At 41.1% G+C, this 24,690-nt stretch overlaps 1 protein-coding gene across 7 annotated transcripts in view; it reads right to left on the bottom strand.

The window, feature by feature from the left end:
• LOC142487267 (triple functional domain protein) overlaps positions 1-24,690 on the bottom strand; it is a 419,339-nt gene that overhangs the window by 109,736 nt on the left and 284,913 nt on the right. For all 7 annotated transcript variants that reach the window (XM_075586263.1, XM_075586256.1, XM_075586257.1 and 4 more), the window contains exons 12-18: positions 21,177-21,346; positions 18,128-18,302; positions 13,078-13,273; positions 10,091-10,257; positions 9,227-9,346; positions 2,232-2,423; positions 843-992 (exon numbers count right to left, since the gene is read on the bottom strand). In XM_075586263.1, the coding sequence (XP_075442378.1) occupies positions 843-992; positions 2,232-2,423; positions 9,227-9,346; positions 10,091-10,257; positions 13,078-13,273; positions 18,128-18,302; positions 21,177-21,346 (1,170 nt within the window). The remainder of the gene's footprint in view (positions 1-842; positions 993-2,231; positions 2,424-9,226; positions 9,347-10,090; positions 10,258-13,077; positions 13,274-18,127; positions 18,303-21,176; positions 21,347-24,690) is intronic.

The following is a 24,690-nucleotide window of genomic DNA, read 5'->3' as shown; positions in this document are numbered from 1 at the left end:
TGGTTGTGTGTGTGTGTGGGGGGGGGTTGAGTGTGTGTGTGTGTGGGGGGTGTGTGTGTGGGTTTGAGTGTGTGTGTGTGTGGGGGGTGTGTGTGTGGGGTTGAGTGTGTGGGGTTGAGTGTGTGGGGTTGAGTGTGTGGGGTTGAGTGTGTGGGGTTGAGTGTGTGGGGTTGAGTGTGTGTGTGGGGTTGAGTGTGTGTGTGGTGATTGATTGTGTGTGTGGTGATTGATTGTGTGTGTGGTTATTGATTGTGTGTGTGATGATTGTTTGTGTGTGTGATGATTGTGTGTGTGGTGATTGATTGTGTGTGTGGTGATTGATTGTGTGTGTGGTGATTGATTGTGTGTGTGGTGATTGATTGTGTGTGTGGTGATTGATTGTGTGTGTGGTGATTGATTGTGTGTGTGGTGATTGATTGTGTGTGTGGTGATTGATTGTGTGTGTGGTGATTGATTGTGTGTGTGGTGATTGATTGTGTGTGTGGTGATTGATTGTGTGTGGTGATTGATTGTGTGTGTGGTGATTGATTGTGTGTGGTGATTGATTGTGTGTGTGCTGTGTGTGTGTTGTCTGATTGTGTGTGCGTGTTGTGATTGAATGCAGCAGTGCACAAACGGGGGCCATGATAACCTCAGACGCTAGAGATGAGAAAAATCATGATTTTTACCACTTTTTTATTTACAGTAGAGCAGAACAGGCTAGGGCGCATATTTGATAAACTCATTTAGACTTCTGGAGGGAATTTCTACTTTAAGGTCATGGGCACTGGTGCCTAGCACTAGCTATAGTTCTGCCCCTGTATCTGGCATCCATTCAGTAAATCTGGAAGCGCCATCCATACCTTCAAGAAAGCTTCTTTCTGTTCAAGATGCTTGCTGATCATAGGGGTGACGTGGTCAGTTTCTGAGTTGGGCCCAAGCTTGTCAGCTCCACCACACCAGTCTTCCTCCCGCTTGTATTCCTGCTCCAAGCTCTCTAGAACACTGCACACCTGTATAAGAGAAAAAAATGCAATAGGTTTCCTGGGAAATGTGTGTGGTTTGCTTTAGATCTCTATACACCACACTGATTTGTGATCAATTACATTAAACTCCCGAAAATTCTTCTATCAATATAAAAGTTACTACAGTATTTATCTCCTAATGGAGCACTGACAATGTATGCAACTTAGTACAGTGGATCTTTATGGAACAAATTAATTCTTGTCCTGATGACAGGCTAAGTTTGGTGAATGTGGCTCTGGGAGATAAAATGACTTGCCCAAAGTCGCAATGAGAGTTGGCAATGGAATTCAACCTGGGTTCATCCAACTTCAAATACAGGGACATTACCACTGTTACTTCACCTGCTCTATTTATTACGTGAAAGAACAGCTTTTATCATGGCACAAGTATTGGTAGCAAAGGTGAGACCGACAATAGATGTTAAGTATTATGCATAATGCTATAAAAAAAATTAAAAAAAAGAGAAATAGCCCAGTGCAAGAGAAATTAGACTCCTGAAGGTGCAATCCCTACACAGTCAGCAAGAAAACATACTTTTAACAGTCTAACTGTGCTAATGGAAAAGGTTTGGCTGCTTCCATTCTGTTGGGAAATGAGTTACAAGTTGAATTTCTTAGGGGCTTCTGAATGGGGAAATGTTGTCAAGTGTTTAATTTACCTTAATAAAACCATGTTCTGAGCAGAGAAACAATAAAGATAAGGAAAAGGGTGAGAACACAGAGTGACATCACGCAAAAGGGAGTAGGCAGGGAATAGCAGATCCCTCCCAAGTCTTAAAAAAACCTAATTAAAAATACTTAGACAGGGCCCAACAAATGCACTCGCCCTCACGCGAGTGCATTTTAGCCGCTGTCGAGTGCTTACCTGTGGCGTGGTGCAGCGATCTCCGTTTTCTCCCCTACAAATTGTAATGTTTCCCCCTGCAGGTCCTGAAAAAATGGCCGTGCGGCTTCAAATTATGCCACGTTGTCATGGCAACGGGCCGCTACGTGACGCAGCACGTTGCTTGACGCCGTGACGTCACGGTGTCCCGTTGCCATGGCAATGCCATATCATTTCACACCGCACGGCCATTTTTCCAGGACCTGCAGGGGAAACATTACAATTTGCAAAAGAGAAAATGGAGATCACAAAACCACGCCGCCAGACCCTGACAAAGGTAAGAATCGTGATGAGGGGCAGGGGGGTGAGGGATCTACTTTTGGGGGGAGGGGGCAGTCAAGTACCTGCTCTGATGTTTTATAAAAGGCCACAGAGGCATTGACGAGCTTCAAACGGTCTTCCATTTTTAGCATCAACTGTTGCCAATGAGAGGCCACTTTTTCAGCACAGTCTCTGATCATGTCCATGTCATAATGGTTGGCTTGTAGCATGGCCTCTGCCTTCTGCTGCACCTGCAGGGCGCTCTGGTGGGTTTTCTGTAAAAAAAGAAAATACAATTTGATAAGATTATTGTAAGAAACACTGCATAGTCTAAAAAATGGCTTTGTTGCTTCCTGATAGCTAGCACCTTTTGGAAAATGAATATGGCTGCTATCCAAGCCTCCTCACTCACATGAGCCAATGTGAAACTGTAATGTCATGACAAGACAGCTCCGACGACCCCCGGTTGCCATCTTTGCTTTTACCAGCAAATAAAAATGTAAATATCTTGGTTCGGGTGCAAGTTGTTTTTTTTTACTTGGGGGGGGGGGGGGGGGGAGGGGGTGGTGGTTATGAGGAAATTGCTGCTTTACAACTGCGATCTTCTAAAAACAACAAGCAGGCAAAACATGATTCCATTCGACTAAACCCTGTATCATAATTGAAATTATACGTGTTTCATCTTAGTCACTCCTTGTAAATATTACAATATTGGATATTAAAGTATCATCGAAAATCAGATGCGATTTTGTGTTGGCATTTCAAGGGCCAATCAAACATTAGGAGCATGATCTATCTAACCTTTCTGGCCACTAGATTTAACAATGAAACGGAACGTAATCTATATCAATGTCACGGGAGCAAAGCTTTATCTGCTACACACCATGGCATGCATATAACTACTGATTAGCTCTGTAATTTATGGAGTTGCTACAGAGTACTAATTAGAATTAAAGCTCTTTAAGACATGTATAAAATCTTCATGATTTGAAGCAGCAATCCACACCACAGCAAATAAAATAATCAATAAATCTTTATTTTTACCATCGCAAAATCCTTTTGCTGCAATCCTCAGCAATGCCACATGGATAAAGTCTGTTGTTAAAATCTGATATCAGTTATGAAAAATGTGCCTCACTGGGAGGTTAAAATGGCTGCTGCCATTCACAGTCAGTGAGACAATAGAAGTTGCCATGGTAACAGCTGATGTCAGTAAAATTAAATAATAAAAAAAAACAGGTAAACAATTCAAAACAGATCAGCACAACCAACTATCCAGTTATGTTACGACTTCTACATCTATGCAAGTAGTTGTTGTTCACATACATGACAAGGAGGGGTGTGACAATACAGGTACAGATGTAACTGCCTGTTCTCTACCGCTTGCCTTGCGAATTCTGCACTTAAACCCGTCCTGCGCCGTGAGATTCCAGCGGCCAGACTAATGGCCCATCAGGATTAACACAGTGGGAGTCCCTCCGTTTTAACTTGTCTGCCGGTATTCCTCTGGTTTGTTTAAATCTCCCCATCACATGGGCTGTGACACAGGAGAATTTAAACATGACCGCTGGGATACCAGTACCCCATAACGAGACCTGTAACTCAGGAAGCAGGGGGTCCCCGGACCTGAAACCAATGCAGTTCCGCTCCGGAAAATCCATGCTACAATAATATGTTATTAAAGTAAAATAAAAGCCCAGCGATCGCCTGTTAGAGGCGCGCAGGTAGAGTGACTGATTCAGTCCCCCTCTCACTGCGCGTCTCTTACAGACAGGTAGAAACCGGTAGGATAAACACAGCGCGAGCTCCATTCAAACGCAGGGACCCCCGCTGTGGTAATCCGATGGGCCATTACATCCTGCTATGGACCATCTCGCGGAAATTCAGCAAGATGGGCATGCTTCTCTCCCGTGATGCAGTAGAGAACAGGCCATTACATCTGTATAATATGTAGAAATCAGTACTTGCTTAATCAAAATGACGTATTTCTGATATTCTATTGCTTTCGAATAACAACTGGTAAAGCCCTAAAAATGTCTGCGTTCAACCCATGTCCAAATTTATTTAAAACCAAAGCAGTTGGATTCAGAAACCAATATGGTAAAAAATGCTTTTTTTTTTATTAAAGTAAAAATTTGGAATTGAGTATTTGTCCATAAATGTGGATAGAGAAACTTATTCCAAACTTCCCACTGCTGTAAAGTGTGATCTATATTTAAATATTTTTTTTAATAAATCAGTTCTGTACTATGAGAAAATACTTGTAGCATTTAAAAAAAAATGTTTTAAAGACATGTTTAATGTTTCTAATGTAGGAAGCATTTCCAAAGTGACAGCAACCCTTCCCCTTCTGATAGGCTCTGGCTCTTAAGCAATGTCCTCTCTCTAGCAGTGAACCAATTGTATCTAGTAACTGCCCAGTCACATAATATTGCTGGACTACATTGCCCACAATGCTGTGCAAGAACTGAATTAAATAACCTGAGCAAGCAATTGATTGCAGGAGAATGGATCGATCTGCAACTTAGCTAATTACTGGTCAGTGTGCAGATTGTATTGATGCACATATTGAATGGGGGAAAAAAAAAATATATATATATATAATTTTTTAAAGGGCAGCTTGAACTTTGATGTGATACAGTGATGAAGCTGATGGTTTTACAAGTATAAGGAAAAACAAATATGCTCTATAAGGATATTTCTTTTTTTGGCAATCCCAAATGTTGCACTGTGCTGTCTTTGGAAAACAATAAGTAATCAAAGGAAAGGCAGAAGAACCTGAAAATGTGAAAATATAGGGACAAAAATAACCTGGCCTATTTAACAAAAAATAATCAAACTAATTATAAAAAGAAATTGCATCAAAATAACATTATGGGTCTCACTTAAACTTAACACTATTTTTGAAATGATGAATATTGTCTATGACATATATAAATGCTCTGTACAAAACTGCTGAGAAAGTCAATAAAGGTCACCAGTTCAAACACCAATTCGTTATTCCTGCTCTATCCTTATAGTCACCGCACTGGGGCCTACTAGGTTTATTGAACATTAGTTTTTAACCGAAAAGTCATAGCCAAAGACATAGGCTGAAATAATGCTGACTCTGCCATGAAGGATCTATGCTTCCTCCTTGCCATTATGAGGAAGTATTCAGAGGTTATGGAGTGAGGTAAAGTAGCAGCCTGTGTGAAAATGATACCGTCACCACCACAGCACATCAATATACAGGACCGCTCTAAAAGGAAAGTAACATTTTTAATGTTTGTTTTCACAAGCCGACATTTTAAAAGCAGTTTAAAAAAAAATAGTGAAGAACATGCAAGCTAGCGTGCAACTGCAGGTGCAATCAGGAATGTGGTAATGATCAGGGCTCGACAAACCCGCTCGCCCCCTCGCCGAGGGCGAGTGGATTTTGGGAGCTGGTGAGTCTGCCTCCTCTCCTCTCAGTGCCTGTAATCCTGCAGCCGGCTGCACGATCCTCCACCCAAATCACAGAGCCGTTGTCAACAGTGGTGAAGTAATCGTACCACGCCCAATCATAGCTGTCGACAGGGGAGGGTGGGGAGGACCCGAGCGTGTGTGGAGGTGGTTATGCAGGGAAGACATGCAATGTGCCGGGGGATGGGGGAGACATGTAATGTGCTGGGGAAGACGAGATGCAGGGGGTGGGGGGGGAGTTGTGATGTGCAGGAAGATCAATCAATGATGTTGATGAAAACATGTGCCCCCTTTCTCCACGTGATATATTGTTTTGATATAAATTCTCATTCTCATATTTTAATATAATAAATGTATTTCTATGAGGAGAGGCTAGCTAAATTAGATTTATTCACATTAGAAAAGAGGCGTCTAAGAGGGGATATGATAAATAAGTAAACATGGTTAGGATGTTGATCCAGGGAGAAATCCGTTTGCCAATTCTTGGAGTATTTTTTTCCCCTTATGAGATATCATTGGATAATGTGACACTGGGGTTTTTTGTCTGCCTTCCTCTGGATCAATATACTGCATACTGGTATATAGGATAAAGCAGGGTAGCATATTCTTTTTCCCTGCTCCCCATGCCGGCTTTGTCCCTCTCTGCTTGCCCCCTCCCCCAGCCCCCATCATACCTCGGCTCCGGCGTCTGGGCGTCATGTTGCCATGGCAACGGGCCGTCAAATTACCTTGCAGCGTCCTTTGACGGCGCGTTGCCATAGTGACGCTTCTCCAGAAGCCGTCTGAGCCAAGGTGAGTGCAGTTTAGAGGTCTTTGCCGCTTCCCCGGGCACTTAATTTAAGTGCCTTCAGGAAGCGTGCGGGCTTCTGTAAACCCTGCGCTCCCGCAGACAATCTCGTGCCCCCCCCCTCCAGTTTGCGCACCGCTGGTATCTGTCGTCTAAATTTGGCATAGGTTGAATTTGATGTACACGTCTTTTTACAACCCCATCTACTATGCAACTATGACAAATTGTAGTATTATATAAATGTAATACAATAAATAAACTTATCAAAAATGGATGTTATTAGTTCTTATTATGAATTTATTCAATTTTTTGTAAACTGGGGCGGGGCTGGGGGAGAGTAGCTTTTTTGGTTGGGTAAGAAGCTTTTTTTGTAATTTGTCAAGCCCTGGTAATGATGATGTGAAAACCGTCACAGTGGTAACCATCTTCAATATTTCACACAAGTACACATTCAAATGAATGCTGTCTGAAACAGAGGGATGCAGGGCCATCTTAACAACATTAGGGGCCCCGGAGGAAAGCAGTGCACGGGGCCCTGCCTACACTGTCACTCCCCCCTCCCACACGCTCACTAGCAGCAGCAGGCACCGGAAGTGCTGCACTGCTAGGCTGCGAGCGGATGTGATGCGAGCCGGGGTGCCTGGCGGGCGGAGAGCGAGCGGAGCCGGGGTGCCTGGCGGGCGGAGAGCGAGCGGAGCCGGGGTGCCTGGCGGGCGGAGAGCGAGCGGAGCCGGGGTGCCAGGCGGGGGGAGAGCGAGCGGAGCCAGGGTGCCGGGCAGGAGGAGAGCGAGCGGAGCCGTGGTGCCGGGCGGGGGGAGAGCGAGTAGGGTTGCAAGGTGGCTTGTCCAAAAATACTGGACACAATGGTGAAAGGTGCAACGCACTCGAGAATCCTTGGTGGGGAAGAATGTTATTTATAAATGACCTGACTGTTATGTCATTTGTTCTAAATTTGTTCACCAATTTATATTCTATTTCGTAAAAAATCTGGGGAGGAGTTTTGGGAGGGAGTGCCGTTTCGAGGATTAAGTTTAAGGAAATGGAATATGAAATAGTGCAAATTGGTGCATGCTTGGAGTGAAATTTAGAACAAATTACGTAATGGTCAGATCATTTATAAATAACTGAACTGCCGACATACTGTACATGGCGAGCAATACTAATCTTACAGCTCCTCCCACAAATTCCAAGATTGTTGCATGCATGCACCTCTCTCTCTCTCCTTGTCCTCTCACCCCCCTTGTCATCTCACCTTCCCACCCCCCTTTGTCCTCTCACCCACTCCCTTCATCCTCTGTTACCCCCCATCCCTTCATCCTCTCACCCCCCACCCCCTCCCTGTCATTATCAGTGCAGTAGCTTTCAAATTTAGACTTCAAAATCCAGTTTTAAATTGCATATTGAATCATACCATTGAATAAGTAACCTGCTCTGCCTTCTTGGGGATGATCTGTAAGTAAGAGTGCTGCAGAGATTGCAATGAGAGCTGAGTTATGAGCCTTTCTGAGAATTTACAATGGTAGTTATTTTTAATAGATCTTGAAAATGGGAAGACTGTTCGTATAGTAAAAGAAAAGTAAGGGTGAGTGAGCAATTAAACAAAGTTGCCAGTACTGTATGTACTGTCTCTCCACACACACACACAGTCACAGAAAGACAGACACACTGATACACACACATATATATATATATATATATATATATATATATATATATATATACAGAAAGGACAGACACACAGACAGACACTGAGACACACAGACACAGCCTCACCTCTCTGCTGCATGCTTTTCCTCCGCTCTTTGGCCCCACCCCCCAAGCTCCTGCCACCTCCCGATTGGCTGAATTACACAGCAGTAACCAATCAGAAGCTGCCCAGCCCCCTAGTAGCAGCAGCCCTGCTCTATCCCATGTCCGGTATTATCTCTCATATTTTACCCGACAGGGGAACCAAATACCGGACACCTGGCAACCCTAAGAGCGAGCCAAGGAGCCGGGCGGGGGGAGAGCGAGCGGAATCGGGGTGCCAGGCGGGGGGAGAGCATTGGTGGGAACGCAGGGGTCGGGCGCGTTGGGCCCCCGGGCAACTGCCCAGCGTGCCCATACGTTAAGACGGCCCTGGAGGGATGGGGGGGGAGGGGGATTACACACGGTTATGGTCCAGTTGGTGGAAGCATGTTCAATAGTTTGTTTTGCATATCTAACAGCACAAAATATTAGTCAGAAGCATGAAAAGCAGGAACCTTCCCAGTTTTTGGAGGTGTAATTAGACAATTTAATAGTCGGTACACTTGTTCATCCTGATGACATTCTTAATTGTGCAACTGAGAGATTGAATATTTTTCGATTACAACTCTTCCTAAAGGTTATCGCTGCAACTTTAGTACTTTTGCATCGCTCTCTATGTTTTATGTACTAAAAGTATATTGGTTTTGTTTTAGCACCCGAAGAGGCTGTTAGTACCCCAAAACGTTCTGCACGTGGTCTCGTAGCACCAATAAATGATCTGTGTTGACCTTTATATTATATGTGTGAGTCTAACCTTGTCTTTTTCTATTCGGATAAATGCCGCTGGCAGTTTTGAGGGGATCCATCCTGCCACAGAGGACAGACTGCACCACCTTACTGCAATAGGCAATTATACGCCACTCACAAACACGGAGTGCAAGGCAAGTGTATTTTTGGTATCTGTTTTGTGACCTAAACGTAACTACAAACATATTACGATAATAATAAAAAAAATCCAGAGGTGGTGTTTTTAGTGTTGACATCTGTATACGCAAAGTAGTAATTAAAGTGTTTTTGCAGGCCCCTCTGGCAGTAAAGGGGTTAACTCAATGTGCTTACCTCTATAGCATGCTGGAACTGCTCATGTTCTCTTTGGAGCTGCTCTGCCTCTTGTAGTGAACTGGCCGTGATCATCCCAGCATTCAGCATGGATTCCCCATTGCGGATCCAACCTAGCACCTGGAAGAGGACATACAGCAAGGATTGGTAGGGTCTGAAATTCGGAAATGCTGCACTTCTTCCCACATCAGAGAGATTACGTGGGCAGCTGTCACAACATTAATACATTATTTGAAACTAAGTTCTACGGCCTCCTCCTTGTGTCAGACAGCTTCACTGTAACATTAATATACACACACAGTACTCATAGATAGGCATGATTTTAAGGTCACTGGTCTCTAATCCATGTGTAACACAAATAGAAGAATATAGATGGAAAACTATTCATGAGACAGCCCTTTTAATATATACCAGTGAAGCAGCATTGCTGTTCAAACTACGTTTCATGTCTGCAAAATGTATCAAATGTATTTTATTTTAGTATCCTACCCAGAATTATTTATTTTGGCGCCTCCACATTAAACAACTTTGGGATGCCATGTGTAATGAAATAAAGCAGGATACTGAAACGAGACCTGAAAAACTCAGATTCATATCAGATATATTACCCAGGTTTTATATGGTTATCGGAACAATGCATCCATTGTCATCCCCAATACATTATGACTAGCGGTTTAATCATACAATCTGTGCACTGTGTTTTTAACTACAAATTAACATGGAAAGAAGGATGAAAGTGTTGAAGTTATTTGCAGTCTGCAACTCTGAAGCCCTTCTGTCCTCCGGTGCACTGCAGTGAACTTGAAGTTGGAAATACTGGAAGCGAGATGGGTAGAGAGGCAGATTTGCATGAACCGTTCTTACCTGTTTCACTTCCGCCTGTAGGTGGCGCAGTTGCACACACTGCTCTAGATGCTTTCGATGCTGTTCAGCTGCCAGGTCCAGCTCCTGCTGTTTCTCATGGAGAAACTCTAGCAAGTCCTGGACTCGTGTTGCCATATCTACATCTCTGTCGCAGAGTAGCTCAACCCCTAAGTACACAATACACACACACACACATATGTATAAATCAGTAATATTCCACAGTATATAGATGGTGTACTTCACAGTTAAAATTTAAGGAGGCTTAGCAATTCTACAGTCATGGGGTAAAAAAGCTGCAGCAAAAAGTATACACATGGCACGAAAATAAATATAAGACTAAAACATTGGCTCTATCCTTTAATACATTAAGGATTGAAACATTGGCTCTAGCCTTTGAGACACCCATATGGTTAGTTTAAATGTTTTAAAGTAGCAGTCCCAGCTGCTGTTTTTTTACTTATTTTTTTCCACTTTAATATTTGCATCAATACAATCCACATAATGATAAGTCATTAGCTAAGTTGCCAATCGATCGGCAAAGATTCGGCTCGGGGGTTCACTAAATGGCTGCAGAGGAGTATTCTGCAGTCAGTGGAACGCATTTGCATATTAATATGACAAAGTTCTGTGGGGAAGAGCATGTGACCAGGCAGTCACTAGATACATATGGTGCACTGCTAGAGAGAGGGCAGAGATCAGAAAGGGGTGTGCCAGAGCCTGTTGCAGAAGAGGAAGGGGATGTGACTTTGCAAATGGTTGCTATAGAAACAGAAAATGCTTGTTACATTGAAATACATTAAAAATGTAATCTAGAGTTTTTTTTTTTTTTTTAATGCTACAAGTATTTTCTCATAGTACAGAACTAATTTATTTGAAAAAAAAAACCACATGTAGGATATTGCTTGGACTGCAGCTTTAAATGAGTAATACTTCAATGGCCTCATATAGGACAATGGAACGGAGATGTTTTTTCCCATATTTATTTGTGAAAACCTCATCTCTACAGGCATTTCAGGTACAAAAAGGTAAGCAAGGAGGGGGCTCTGCACACCAAAAAGCGATGCAAACAAATTAATGCAAAAGACTCATTTAATGACTGAACACAGCCATAAAGATGCAATGTTTCAGTGCAAGTACCTTACTCTTTTGCATTAATTTGTTTGCATCGCTTTTTGGTGTGCACGACTGTAACCATGTTAACTACGTTGTTGCCTTGACTAGGTTTCTGCCTGTTGCTTTTGTTTTTGTCCCCATTTCACTAGGGGCATCCCAAGTTGCACTGATCCTGATTCCCTCCCTTTTAGGTACAATCTCTCATAGCTAACAGAAAACAAACATTGTGTAAAAAAATGCAACAGTGTAATTGGCTTTCCTAAAGCTAAAAGCACAAATCTTAAAAAAAGATAATTATAAATCGATAAAAATTGAAATAAAAGGCGTTGTAAATCTGATGGAATTTTTTTTTTTACTACGTATCACAGTTTCAACATTTTCTTTATGTTTAAAACCTCTATCCCGCAACCTAACACTTAAGTTTAGATATGTTATGTTTTATGGTCTGAAGCGATATCGGCTAGCAAAATAAAGTAAATTAAAACATTAGCACGCTTAAAAGACATTTTTCATATAAAAAAACATTTGTATCCTGTACTGATTTTATCAAAAACATGTGACTGTGAAATGTACAGTTTGAATCCCAACCCCACCCTTTTTTATTCTGTATCCCTCATCTATTCCTTTATGATTGTATATATCATACATAATTTAAGTTATGGTGGTGAAAAAAACGACAAGAAATCTCCACCGTTTGCATATAGCAAATAAAAAGATCACTTGTGAGCACATTCACATGTCTTAGGACGAATTCCCGGGTGGATGCTACGGCCGCGAGTGTCCGTGCGCGCCTCCGCCGCGAGCTCCTGCAGCTCAGAGATCTGTGGCTGTATGAGTTGGGTCATGGAGTTTGGGGATGTGGCGAACATGTCACGGAGTTGGTTCGCTGAACTAGCTCACGTGACGCGACTGTAGCCCGAAATATCAATTTGTGTTGTAGCAGCGTCAACACTGTACTTTGCCGCCGGTGGGGTTTTCAGTTTGAAAACTCCTACCGAACCAACCCGAAATTGTGACGGACGTGCGCGCGTCGCATCCACCCTGAACTCGGCCGTAGACAGGTCTGCAACCCTGCCTTTCACCATTATGGTAAATCCTAAAGCCTTGAAAATTGCAAAGCCATAACAAACAACCTCACACTGATGAGACCCATTAAGGTTGAAACATGTCTGTGAGTGGTTTCTCTTGCTTTGCATCTGATTCTCATTCTGTGCTTAAAAGCTGTGTTAACAGCAGAACATTACCTTATTCCATGAAAAAATTGATTTCAGGCAAAAGGTGACACATTGTGTGCTCTTTTGCATGTAATTTCCCCAAATCCCTCGCTGCAGTAGAAGCACTGTATGCTTGGTGATAATGGTGAAAGGCAGGGTTGCAGACCTCTCTAAGATATGTGAATGTGCTCGCAAGTTACATTTTTTATTTTATCTCTCTCTCTCTCTCTGTGTGTAGAAATATTTCTCCAACATAATACCATTTTACTTTAAATAAAGCATAATATTCTGGCTGCACATATTTACGTAACAAGGCATATAGTATTTTGTATTTTCAAGATGCTGTATGAAAACTAATTTACAGAAGTACACCCACCCCATAATTTTGACTGTTTTAGCAGCTTTTAATATCAGTGGTTCCCCTCCCCCCCCCCCTTGAAAAATGAATATTCTTCAGTGTATATATAAAATGAATATACCCCTAGCCATACACAGGCTCCTCCCAAGTTATATTTCTTTAATTCTATTTTGAGCCCAAACAGATAACTTCAGTAAAGCTACTACCGTGACCTGGCCTGTGTCTAGCTATAGTTGCCCTAATGCACACAAACAGGAGCCAAACGCAGAAACTACTGCATTTAAGTGTGACTTCCTTCATACCAGAGGTCTGCACTTCGTTGACATACTGCAGGAGCTCTTGTCCTTGGTGGATGACGTCAAAAGTCAAGTTGTTCATGGTCAGGGATTTGTCGGCGTGATGCTGCAGCCTCTGTTCTGCAAGTGTGAGGTCCTCTGTGTCGAAGTCGTTCATCTGCTGGGAGAGTTCATCGTTCCAAGACTCCAGGTCTGAGATGATCTACAAAGGAAAAGGAAGAGGAAAGAGGAACAATGTTTCAAATTGGTAATCTTCCATAAATCATGTTTTTAAAAAGTCTAGGGTTAAAGTTACTCTAGCCCAGGGGTGGCCAATTCTAGTTCTTAAGGGCCACGAACAGGTCCGGTTTTAAGGATAACCCCGCTTTAGCACAGGCGGCTCAATCAGTGGCCGAGTCAGAATGACAGCCACCTGTGCTGAAGCAGTGATATCCCCAATACCTGGTCTGTTGGTGGCCCTTGAGGACTGGAGTTGTCACCCCTGATCTAACCAATAGTATAGAGAGAGAAAAAAAGTAGGATTTTGTAATACAGAGAATGGTAGATAAATAAAATTACCATACTGAACTCTGTACTGATGGTACATGTTATAAATCCTCAAAGTAGACCTGAAGTTACTAAATACAAATTTGGTGAGCCCTCACTTACTTAAATATTGGTCCATGTAATGTACGTGAAAGCATTTGTGGAATCCCCCCCCCCCCCACCCCCTATTTTTTTAATCACAACATGTCATGACAACTAAATGAAGTGCACTGATTTCAATGCAGTACATTTTTACCAAAACATTTGAGCACAGTAGAACTGAGGAACAAGAGAATGCTTGAAAATATCCAAGTGTTAAATAAAATAATTAATTACTATTTTAATCTCATGGAATAAAAAAATAAAACCGACTGGAAAGAATTTTACAATCATTGCTGGTGTTAAAAAATAAAAAAATAAAAAAAATCTCTGACGTCTATAACAGCAGTGTAAAAGATTAGTTGGAAGCATGGGATTATTAATCAATAAAGTTAAAAGCCTGTAATCATAAACTGAAGTGCTTATAAACAATGGTATTTATCTGGTTTATATTATGTAGCGACTGGATATCGATCAATGAAAAACCAGCAGGTTTCTGAATGTACAGCTAACAAAAGCTAGAAATACGAGAAAAGATTAGTGAAACAGCAATAAAATTGTATGAAAATGAAATATAAGCCTGTAATTTGTTGGACGAGCACTATAATGAATACAATCATGTTGGAGAAAGTGGTGGCACTGTAAAATGATTGTTCCTTGTTGTATCTTGACATTTTTTCTTTGGCGATTTAGGGATTAATAGAAAAAGTCACGCCGAGTACAGCTAAATCTTCCCTGATGTTACTACACCTCTTAAGCACTATATATACACACACCTAGCTCCAGTGCTGATCATGTTGGGCTAGCCAAGTCCATTCCTCAAGGGAAAACCAACAGGACAAGTTTTCAGGATATTTTCAGTTGAAGACTGAGCCTCTGATTGAGCCACCTGTGCTGAAGCAATGACTAATTTAGTCACCTGTGCTGAAGCAGGGAAATCTTAACCTGACCTGTTGGTGGCCATTCCTGGACTAGCATGATCGAATTAGAGCAGAAAAAGTTCTTTTGATGAGAGACTATACAATACATATTACCAATTTCTAATGTGCACCTTATATTATTCAATTTGGAGGAAGTTTCTACAATAACTTTTGTTGGATATTACCCTAGGAAGCAATGTCTTGGAGTATATATACACCTATTTATACTCCTACATCCTGGAAATATATCCATCTCTAACTTTGAGGACTACCGTACTATTTTCTCACAGTGACTTATATTGCTGTACTAATCACCATTAGACCACATGGGACTTTTATTCATTTTTTACTGTGTTTATACAATGTTGTGTTTTCATAAAGTCCTTATACAGAATTCAGATATGTAGGTTTCTTAAACAAATATTCTGTAATTATCATTTGCTGTCTTATCAGGTCCCCTTTCTCCTGGCATTTAGCTCTCCCACTAGGAGGTTAACTTCTCAGTATATCCACGCGTCAGAGTTTTTTCCTATTCTACAGTACATTAACAGAGAAAAGACATGGCGCACAATGCACATAGTGAAATACAGTTTATAAAGTTAATAAAACTAGAAGATAATAAGTTCTGCGTACATCAATATGTATAAAATCAAGCATTTGATAAGTGGGGTTACCACACAGGGGAACAGCTGGACTCGTCAGACTTCATCCACTTTCAGAAGAGGAGCCTGAGACCCACGATCATCTGACCAGGTAAGGGGGGGGCCCTCTGGATCCGTGAAGGGCACTCACTCTGTTCCTGGATGCTGAGATGTTGAATCCGCAGTGTGGATATAACACGTCCCAATAACACGTACTGTCTACTCTACTGTTGCCTTTCCACTGCTACACGCCGGTAGCACGCTGCTGCGCCTCACGGGACGCCCGCTGATGACGTTACTGGTTGTATTCTCAGTGCAGAGCTCAATGCAATGTCTATGGTGTCCACAGAGTTAGCGCAAAGTGCCGGATGGCAACCAGGGAGGCACAGAGTGGATAAGGCAGAGAGGACTGACGCAAGGGACAGGAAGGGAAAGATAAAAAATGAACTATAAAATATAGTAAAAAATGAGCTGAAACACACTCATTTTTTACTATATTTTATAGTTCATATGAAGTACTTGGTACGAAACGCGTAGAGGTCACGACAGGTCATCCTGCGCGTGTATGCTGGTAAGCTGAGACGGAGCCTGCAGGAGACAGCAGCGGTTTTATCCATCTCCGCGGTGCCAAGATCCGGATCCTGTGCAGACACCGCGAGTCTGCTGACTATCTCAGTGTGAGTGTCCGTTTCCCCTTGCCAGTGCCCAACCCTATGGCGGTTTCTATACAAATCTGTTGATAGGTTGTTTTCATGTTTGTTTTTTACTTTCATGTTTTTTATATAAATTTTTACTGTATTTGTATACTGTGCAGCTTAGGGTTTAGTCACCATTAGGTGTTCTCCTTGGTAGTACTTACAGTAGCTGTTTAGCTGCACAGCTGTTCTGAGGTGGGGTTGGATCCCCTCAGTTTTTGTGTATTTTTAATAAATTACCTTCCACTAATTCCTGGTGCGCATTTGTGCATTTTTTATTATCTTGTATTTCACTATGTGCGTTGTGCGCCATGTCTTTTCTCTGTTTCTCTAGCCCGAGGGGTGTTGAGCCACTCCCCAAGAAGGGCTGCAGACACACTGATTGTGAAATTACACCTACAAGGTCATCACTATTGTTTAATACACCTTTATTCACAATTGTGTATTTTATCCCATTATCTTATCACATCATCACGTTATTAGCTGCGCACTATCACTCAATTTTTGTACTTGTCTACAGTACATTGCTTGGATTTGGAAACCCCTCTTTTACACTGGCTGCAAGATATACTGTCCTATACATTGGGTTTTCTCATACCTTATAGATATCACCATTATTTATCATCCACACCAGCGCCCCTTCTTTTCCTTTTGTGAAATACCAGTGCCCGATTTATTGGGGGTAGAGGGCTGCGTGAAGGTGGTATTTGGCCTGTGGCGGGTATTTATGTCTGTCAGGAGGGTTGTGGGAGGAGTTAACCCCTTCATTACCTTAGTGGTTACCGCCGCTATGATAGTGAAAAGGTTAACTCCTCCTGCAATCTTCCCGGTAAGCCTAACCACCCACCCCCTCTAACCCCAAGAAACCATGTACTCTGACTTAACCCCTTCATTACCTGTAATAAAGCTATTTTTATTTCATTTTAATAACACAGTATTGAAGCAGGGGGTCTCCTGAGCTGAACCGCATTAATTTCAGCCTCGAGGACTCCCTGCTGCCCGAGTTACAGGCCCCGGTATGGGGTGCCGTTATCTCCCTGCATTGTTTAAATGTCCCGTGACTGGTAGATTTAAACATTGCAGAGATCCCGGCACACCATACCGGGGCTCTGTTATTAAAATTTAAATTAAAACAGTGCACTCTCCTGTAAGAGCTGTGCAAGGAGATGCAGCTCTCTGTGCAGCTCTTACAGACTGCGGGCAGATCGCAGTGGCAGAACATAGAAAAAGGCTGAGATAAGGACACTCACATCCTGAGCGGTAAAGGTATTTTCCTACCTCACGGTTTCTGACTTGCGATAATTGTTTCTGAATACCGTGATAACACAAATGTCAGACCATGAGATAGGGTCATGCCAAACCGATCAATTTGGCAGTAATTTTATCGAAGCTACTAGAATAGGCCCCTATGCTGGGGGGAACTCGCACTCAGGTACCGCACTATGTCAGAGGGGCTATGCAATCAGGTACCGCACTATGTCAGAGGGGCTATGCAATCAGGTACCGCACTGTGTCAGAGGGGCTATGCAATCAGGTACCGCACTGTGTCAGAGGGGCTATGCAATCAGGTACCGCACTATGTCAGAGGGGCTATGCAATCAGGTACCGCACTGTGTCAGAGGGGCTATGCAATCAGGTACTGCACTATGTCAGAGGGGCTATGCAATCAGGTACCGCACTATGTCAGAGAGGCTATGCAATCAGGTACCGCACTATGTCAGAGGGGCTATGCAATCAGGTACCGCACTATGTCAGAGGGGCTATGCAATCAGGTACCGCACTATGTCAGAGGGGCTATGCAATCAGGTACCGCACTGTGTCAGAGGGGCTATGCAATCAGGTACCGCACTATGTCAGAGGGGCTATGCAATCAGGTACCGCACTATGTCAGAGAGGCTATGCAATCAGGTACCGCACTATGTCAGAGGGGCTATGCAATCAGGTACCGCACTATGTCAGAGGGGCTATGCAATCAGGTACCGCACTATGTCAGAGGGGCTATGCAATCAGGTACCGCACTGTGTCAGAGGGGCCGTGGCACTCTGGTACCGCAATCCTTTCGGTACTCAAAAGGTTTAGAGAAAAATACAAAACCGGAGTCTACTCTCGACAAAATAAATGCTGATTATGTACATGACAAACACAAAATATTGCAAATAGGAAGCATAGGACTCACGTCAATGGCATCCCTTTCAAATATGCGCAGTTGCAAAAAGAGTTCAAGTTTGATCTTTCGTTCCTGGAAAAGATCCTCCATTTGAGACTGGGCTTCATCTAGCTGCTGAAGGACAGTCTCAATATGATTTATTGAGCTGTTGTGTGGAGTCTTGTTGCTTGATATGGCCGAATCTCTATGGGGGAGAAAGGAAGAGAGCGAGAGACGTTTACACCAGAAAAGAAATGTAAGGACCAACGGCACCAAAAAAACAAGAACAAGGTTTTGAATTCCATACGACACCTTATTCACTGGAATAGGTTGTAACGGGCCATATTTACGCAGCTGTGCTGGAAGGTGTCTTACGTAGAAGCAGTGCTTAGTGGTGCTAGTGTAGGTGTACAAAATGGTCACTAATACTGTATATATATTTATTTATTTGTTATTTTTTCGAATGAGGGTTGTTGGCTACAAATTAATGATGCATGTATTTCTTTATACTTGTTGCTGGAATCATAAATGTCAAAATACATTTATGGAAAATATAAAAAGATTGTTTGTTATAATTTTTACATCTGTAAGAATGTGACCTGATTTACTAATCCCCTTCACACACATTTTGTATGGTGGCTTAATGAACGGCCCCTACGCATTTTTATACAGTATGGTAATTCATCTCACACCTCCAATTTTTCACTGGACACTTAATGAATTGGCGTTGGTTTCCTTTTTAATTATAGTACACAAGAATAATTCATCTTCATTCAGAAATTCTTTGCTGTCAAAGAGGGCATAACATATCACTCTTGTAGAAAAAAGGGTTAATTGTCCAAGAAGCCCCCTATGACAAAGTAAATACTCCTAGAACAGTGGGGCATTGTCGGCTGTTAAATGGGAGACCCCCACTTTAAGATGGATTTCTGGCCTGTAAAACTTCTACTGTACAATCATCCTTATGTTGGCTCTCGTTTTTGTAAAATAAAGCATTAGGAGGAGTTTGGACTTTCAAAAAATAAAACTAAACACCATTAACATGACACCATTAACATAACATTAGCATGACTGCATAAAGTGTTTATTTTTTAGAATATACTTTGTCCACTGCTACATTTGTAATTGTCGTTATTCATTTTTACCCAACGACTGATGGCAAGTTCTCATCAAAGTAATGATTCCAGAAAGAAATATTTGCAGGGTGAGATACCATTTACTGTCGTCCAGTATGGGGAAGAGACATTTTGTCATCTTTAAAGCTGGTGTGAATGGTTTTCATGTTAGGCCAGTGGAAGCTATTCCCACCTTCAAAAATGTGCTCAAGAATAAATTTGATTGACAATCATCCCCTTCAGCGTTATTCGGAACAATAAATTATAAATCTAAAAATATGATTTCATGGCGTTTTCACAAGTGATTGTGTTGGGACGGTGGGAAAAAAGTTTACCGAATAGTTTAACTGTAAATTACAACTTATGAAGCAGGTATACTATAACAACGGGTTAAAGATGAATTGTCCACTTATCTGAAAAGGATTTTGCTACCTAGCAAGTAATCACGTTAATAATACTTGTTTGCCAACACACAGTAAGAAATTTAAAGCCTTCTGAATTTTAATACATGAAAATAATAGAGCTGTGCAGACTTGTTAGACGCGCAGATATATAGTCATTCCAACCAGAGACATAGTACAGTGGCCAAGTATATATAAACACATACTGCATGAACAAACGGAAATGTATGTAGCAGCATAAAGAATATAAAGGAGCAATGATAAGAATATTAAGCTTTGTTGTCCAAACTTTTTGGTACTCATGATTCACATCCTTCTTTTCCCTTTATAGGCACCGGACAAGCAAGGATGATGAAAATAAACATTCAAGCAATAGGAGTTGTGATAAATTCCTTCTTCTAAAACAACATTTACCTACGGTGCCGTGGTGAATAAATGTAATTGAGACAAGCAGTACGTCATTGAAATTGATATGCAAGGTAAAGTATGTCATCCATCTGACAGATGCTCGAATTAGCCTTAATTTATGATCTTTAACCAATGTAGTTGGTTTAATGCAGTTTGCAGATCAAAACATACAATGCTGACAGCCAAAACAAAACAAGCTGAAACTGCAAGCAAATGGGAAATAACCCATATACATTTCCTATTGCATAAATGTACTGTACAAAGCGTTCATTAAAGATTCAATCCCATGTAGAAGCCAAACAAAATTTTTACTAATCTAATTGACTTCTTTAAACTCATCCAACCACTCTAAAAGCAAATATTTTGCCCATTTTGTTTACTTGGAGATTAATCACAAATCGCATTTCTTATGGACATCTGAATTGGGAAGTGTTTGACAATTAAGTTCCCCACCATGTCCTTATTAGAGAGCCAATAGCGGGAAAGATGGGCTCAGGCTATGCAAACTCTTGTTCAACACACACGGACATAAGGGAGTAGTCAGAAAAAAATGTAACTCCCTCCCGAATTTTAGCTCACTATACTTACATGCTAACGTTATAAAATAATTTCACAGTGCTAATAGGTATATAGGCATCAATGATACAGATGTCACATTCATTAGAATTCTTCGGTTCTATAACTCTTTATGGACTGTTTACTTGAATGGGTCGTAAATTATCTTACAATGAGGCAAGGAGTCATATGGCTTAACACTGTTGACCCACAGACCTTTTAACTTGTCAAGACTATCACATGATCTAATCAGAGGTGACTCATGAATATGCCTTTATTATTTTATAATGGAATGCCACTAAATATATATATATATTTTTATTTTTTTTAAATATCAAAAACAGATTTTACATCTAATAGGAGGTTATTGCTTTGTAATCCTTTTACTGCAAGTACTGTACCTACACCTTTACCGGCAAAACTATGGAAATATGTTTTCCAAATAAGAATAACAACTTTTCCCAGCATTTGTAGGGTGAAAATTGGCAAATGAATAGTTTACCATAACATTCTAAGTACCACTAAGTTTATCCTTTTTTATGCATTTAATTAAGAAAAGACACACAAAAAAAAAAGAGACTATATACAGTATGTTCTTACCTTAACTGCTGGATCAGATCCTCCCCTTCTTTGATAACATTGACTGTAAACTGCAGGGTTGTCTGCTGCTGTTGCCCAAAGCGTTTGATTAAGTCCTGCACAGCTTCCACTGACTCTGCATAGACATCATCCAACAGCTCCTTCTGTAGCTCTTCCAGCCATGTCCACAGCTAACGAAAGGGAAAAGTGGATGCAGAAAATGAAGACAAGGACTGTGTACAGGATGCACAGTAGAAAAGAGCAAAACAAGATCAGTCGGGTTTCCTGCTTCACGTTAATCTTAAGACAGTTGTTTCTCAGGGGGGAGGGGGAAACATTTATATTAAAAGGTAACACAATGGCTTATATGAGTAGTTTATTTTTTTGTTATCCTTAATTGAACTGCAAGTTTGTCACAGTGAACAGAATCCTGCTGAATGAAGAGGAGACGTTCTGGGCATCAGACAAGCAGTTGCTCTGGGAAGTGCATATTGGGAGGGAAATTGTGGTTCATATTCCAGAGGGATGGAGAGAGGAAGGAAGGAAGGGAGTCAGAAGTATCTTCATAGCTTTGTTCAGGCCCTACAGCTGATGACTGGAATGACACATACTGTAGGTATAAAGAACATTTTAAGCTGCTTTTAGAAAATGCTGTCAAACTTAGCACCGTACAGTTTGTATTTTCTGAGAAAGCAGCTTTTCTCTGTCATTTCTCCTGATCACATCATTTTTCTTGGAATCTTCCAGAGTGTTTGTCATTACTATTTTGCTCACCTGACGCAACTTTGGTGCTGTTGCTGTCATCTTTACTCAATTTAGGTTTAAATCTCTAACAAACCATAACTATAGGTATGTCTGGGTTTCGGACTTAAACTTTCAAGAATATGAAACTTAAGTTGGGAAAAAGCAATTAAACAAATGGTTAATAAAGTGTTTCAATAAAGTCTGTGCTCTCCTACACAAAACACTTTATCTACCTTTTGCAACATTTTACATTATTTTGCATAGGATTTATGACTTTAAATTCTGTCCAAAATCAAGATTCTGAACAGCACAATAAGTAACGGTACAGGCAGTCCTCATTTTACAACGCTTCGCTTTATAAAGAATGGCTTATCCAACGCTGTGCAATGCATACCTATATTCATTTTTACAACGCCAAAATGGCTTATCCAACGCTCTTACGACACTTTGCAACGTTGTGTGTGTGTATATACTGTATATATTATTATTATTATTAGGGCGTTTAAGACTTAAAACAAAATGATGAAAGACTGGCAGAAAGTTGTAATTGTTTGGAAGAAGCTTGTGGGGAGCGCAGATTTTCACCATATATGGTTAGGTCACTAGCTTTTGAAGAAGGTGAATAACAAACAGTTCTATATCAGTGACATTACCACTTCACTCTATGTAAGCCACTTTATGTCCCCTATGCCAGAAAGCTCCACGGGAGACTGGGATTCATCATGTTCAGCCTATTCTATTGTAGCTGTATAGTACAGTGTACATTTGTAGCTTTACATCGAGAAAAAAGCGTATATGTCGATTTTTTTGGTCATTATGACGCTTGGAGAACTAACTCCAGTGTTTGCAGATGTCTTATGTGCGAAGCTTCAAATGCTTACAGGAAAAAACATGCAAAGACTGAAGGGGCAAGAATATTCTTCTGCAGGATGAAAGACATTTGTAAACATGAACAGATCAGTCAATGGCTTAACGCTTTCAGTGCCACCACAAAGGACGGTTAAGGAACTGCTATTATTAGCAGTGCTTCAAACAACTTGCCTTCCCCCAAAAATGTAATATGTCAAAAAAGCTATTAAGCATCATGGCCTATATCTACTAAGCAGTGCTCTAATATAAGATACCTTCTGGGCCCAATAAAGGCCAAAATATGTATTCTAGTGCTGGAAGATCACTTATGGAAAAGCACTGTTGATTAATTATGAGCTTATATCTTGTATGTATGTATGTCTTTATTTATAGCGCCATTAATGTACATAGCGCTTCACAGCAGTAATACACGTGACATTCATATAAATAACAGATCATGGGAATAAGTGCGTCAGACATAAAAGTAACACTGTAGGATGAGTCCCTGCTCTGAAGAGCTCATAATCTAATAAATATATTTTAATTATCTGTAGAAATCAAACAAATATTTAGTTACTAAATACAACATTTCTATGACAACAGCAGCCAACTGGTTAAAAAGTGAAATGTTCCCTTCTATTTAACCACTGCCCTGTGAAAGAGGCCAGCAGTATAGTAACAATGAATGTGTTAAAAAGGACATATGCTTTCCTGCAACCTAGCACTTTGAAGCACAGCCATTCATGCACAGACATACGTTAAACACGTAGGTAAGTTGTGGTCCATGTGCATGGGTCTCCAGGGGTTACACTGCACATTAATTTCACCAGCATGTTGTTAGTATTCCTGAAGGCCCCTTCCTGCTTAAAAGGAAGCGATGCAGTAAAACGAGCCAAGGAACTCAACAACCCCCTCTGGTTATTTTAGCACGCGTGCTGCCTCGCTAGTTAGACTTCCTACAATGGCCCTTAGGCTGCAACCCATTAACTTCGATGAACAAAACACATATGCACAGGAGTATGAGAATAATGCTTTTTGTTTAAATGGGATCTGAACAACAATGAAAAAAAATAACCATGTTGATTGGCTCGCAGCCATTTTGATTTGCGTATGTGCTTGGAAATTAAAATTATCTGATCTTTGTGCACAAAGTGCACTAGATTATAGTAGCACAGATAAAAAAAATGTTTTTGATGTAATTATAATAAAATGGATCGCACTATGCGAGTACGCGCTTCTTTCTTTCTTATTTTTTATTTATTTTTTTACTTTTAGATCCTCTATTTGGATGTGGTTATCATCCAGTAAAGCAGGAGCCTACCAGTGATTTATCATTTGGGGACCCCACCTAATGTGCTAATCCACCTCGTCAAGATTTTTATCATCATCCTCTGGTTCACCTGTGCAACTATACAGTTTTCAACTACCTTATTTGATTGGGACACTTCCTTTATTATTCATTTGAACTGTTATTCAAGACTATTGTTTTGAAGAGACTGTTGGCACTGAACGTTTCATAGATTATCCTATTTTTGTCACCATTTGCTCTTTCAATAACAATATTTACATTTAGATCTGTTTATCTTGCGGATTACTATTGGTAATGACGTCAGAGCCAAGGTAAGGAGGGGGGAGGGGACAAGGAGGTGGGAGAGCCGGCAGGGCGGTGCAGGGGAGAAAGATTGTGCACCCCTGGTGTAACTCTACCATTATCTAAAATTGGCAATTATATTTTGAATGCCAGTGATAAAACCGGTCAGCAAACATTTACAGGTGCAATTCACCTTTACAGAATATAATGATTATGCAGCTTACACAAAGCTGAACTACTATGCACAGTCATGACCATTTCTTTTTTTATGCGCTTATATATTTTTATGTATGTTTGCCTGAAATGGTCATTCTATAGTACAACAAATAAATATAATGATTTTTTCATAAT

This window comes from Ascaphus truei, chromosome 2 (genome assembly GCF_040206685.1).
Source record: "Ascaphus truei isolate aAscTru1 chromosome 2, aAscTru1.hap1, whole genome shotgun sequence".
In the NCBI taxonomy this organism is placed as follows: domain Eukaryota; kingdom Metazoa; phylum Chordata; class Amphibia; order Anura; family Ascaphidae; genus Ascaphus; species Ascaphus truei.
This window is presented reverse-complemented; position numbering and strand designations above follow the sequence as displayed.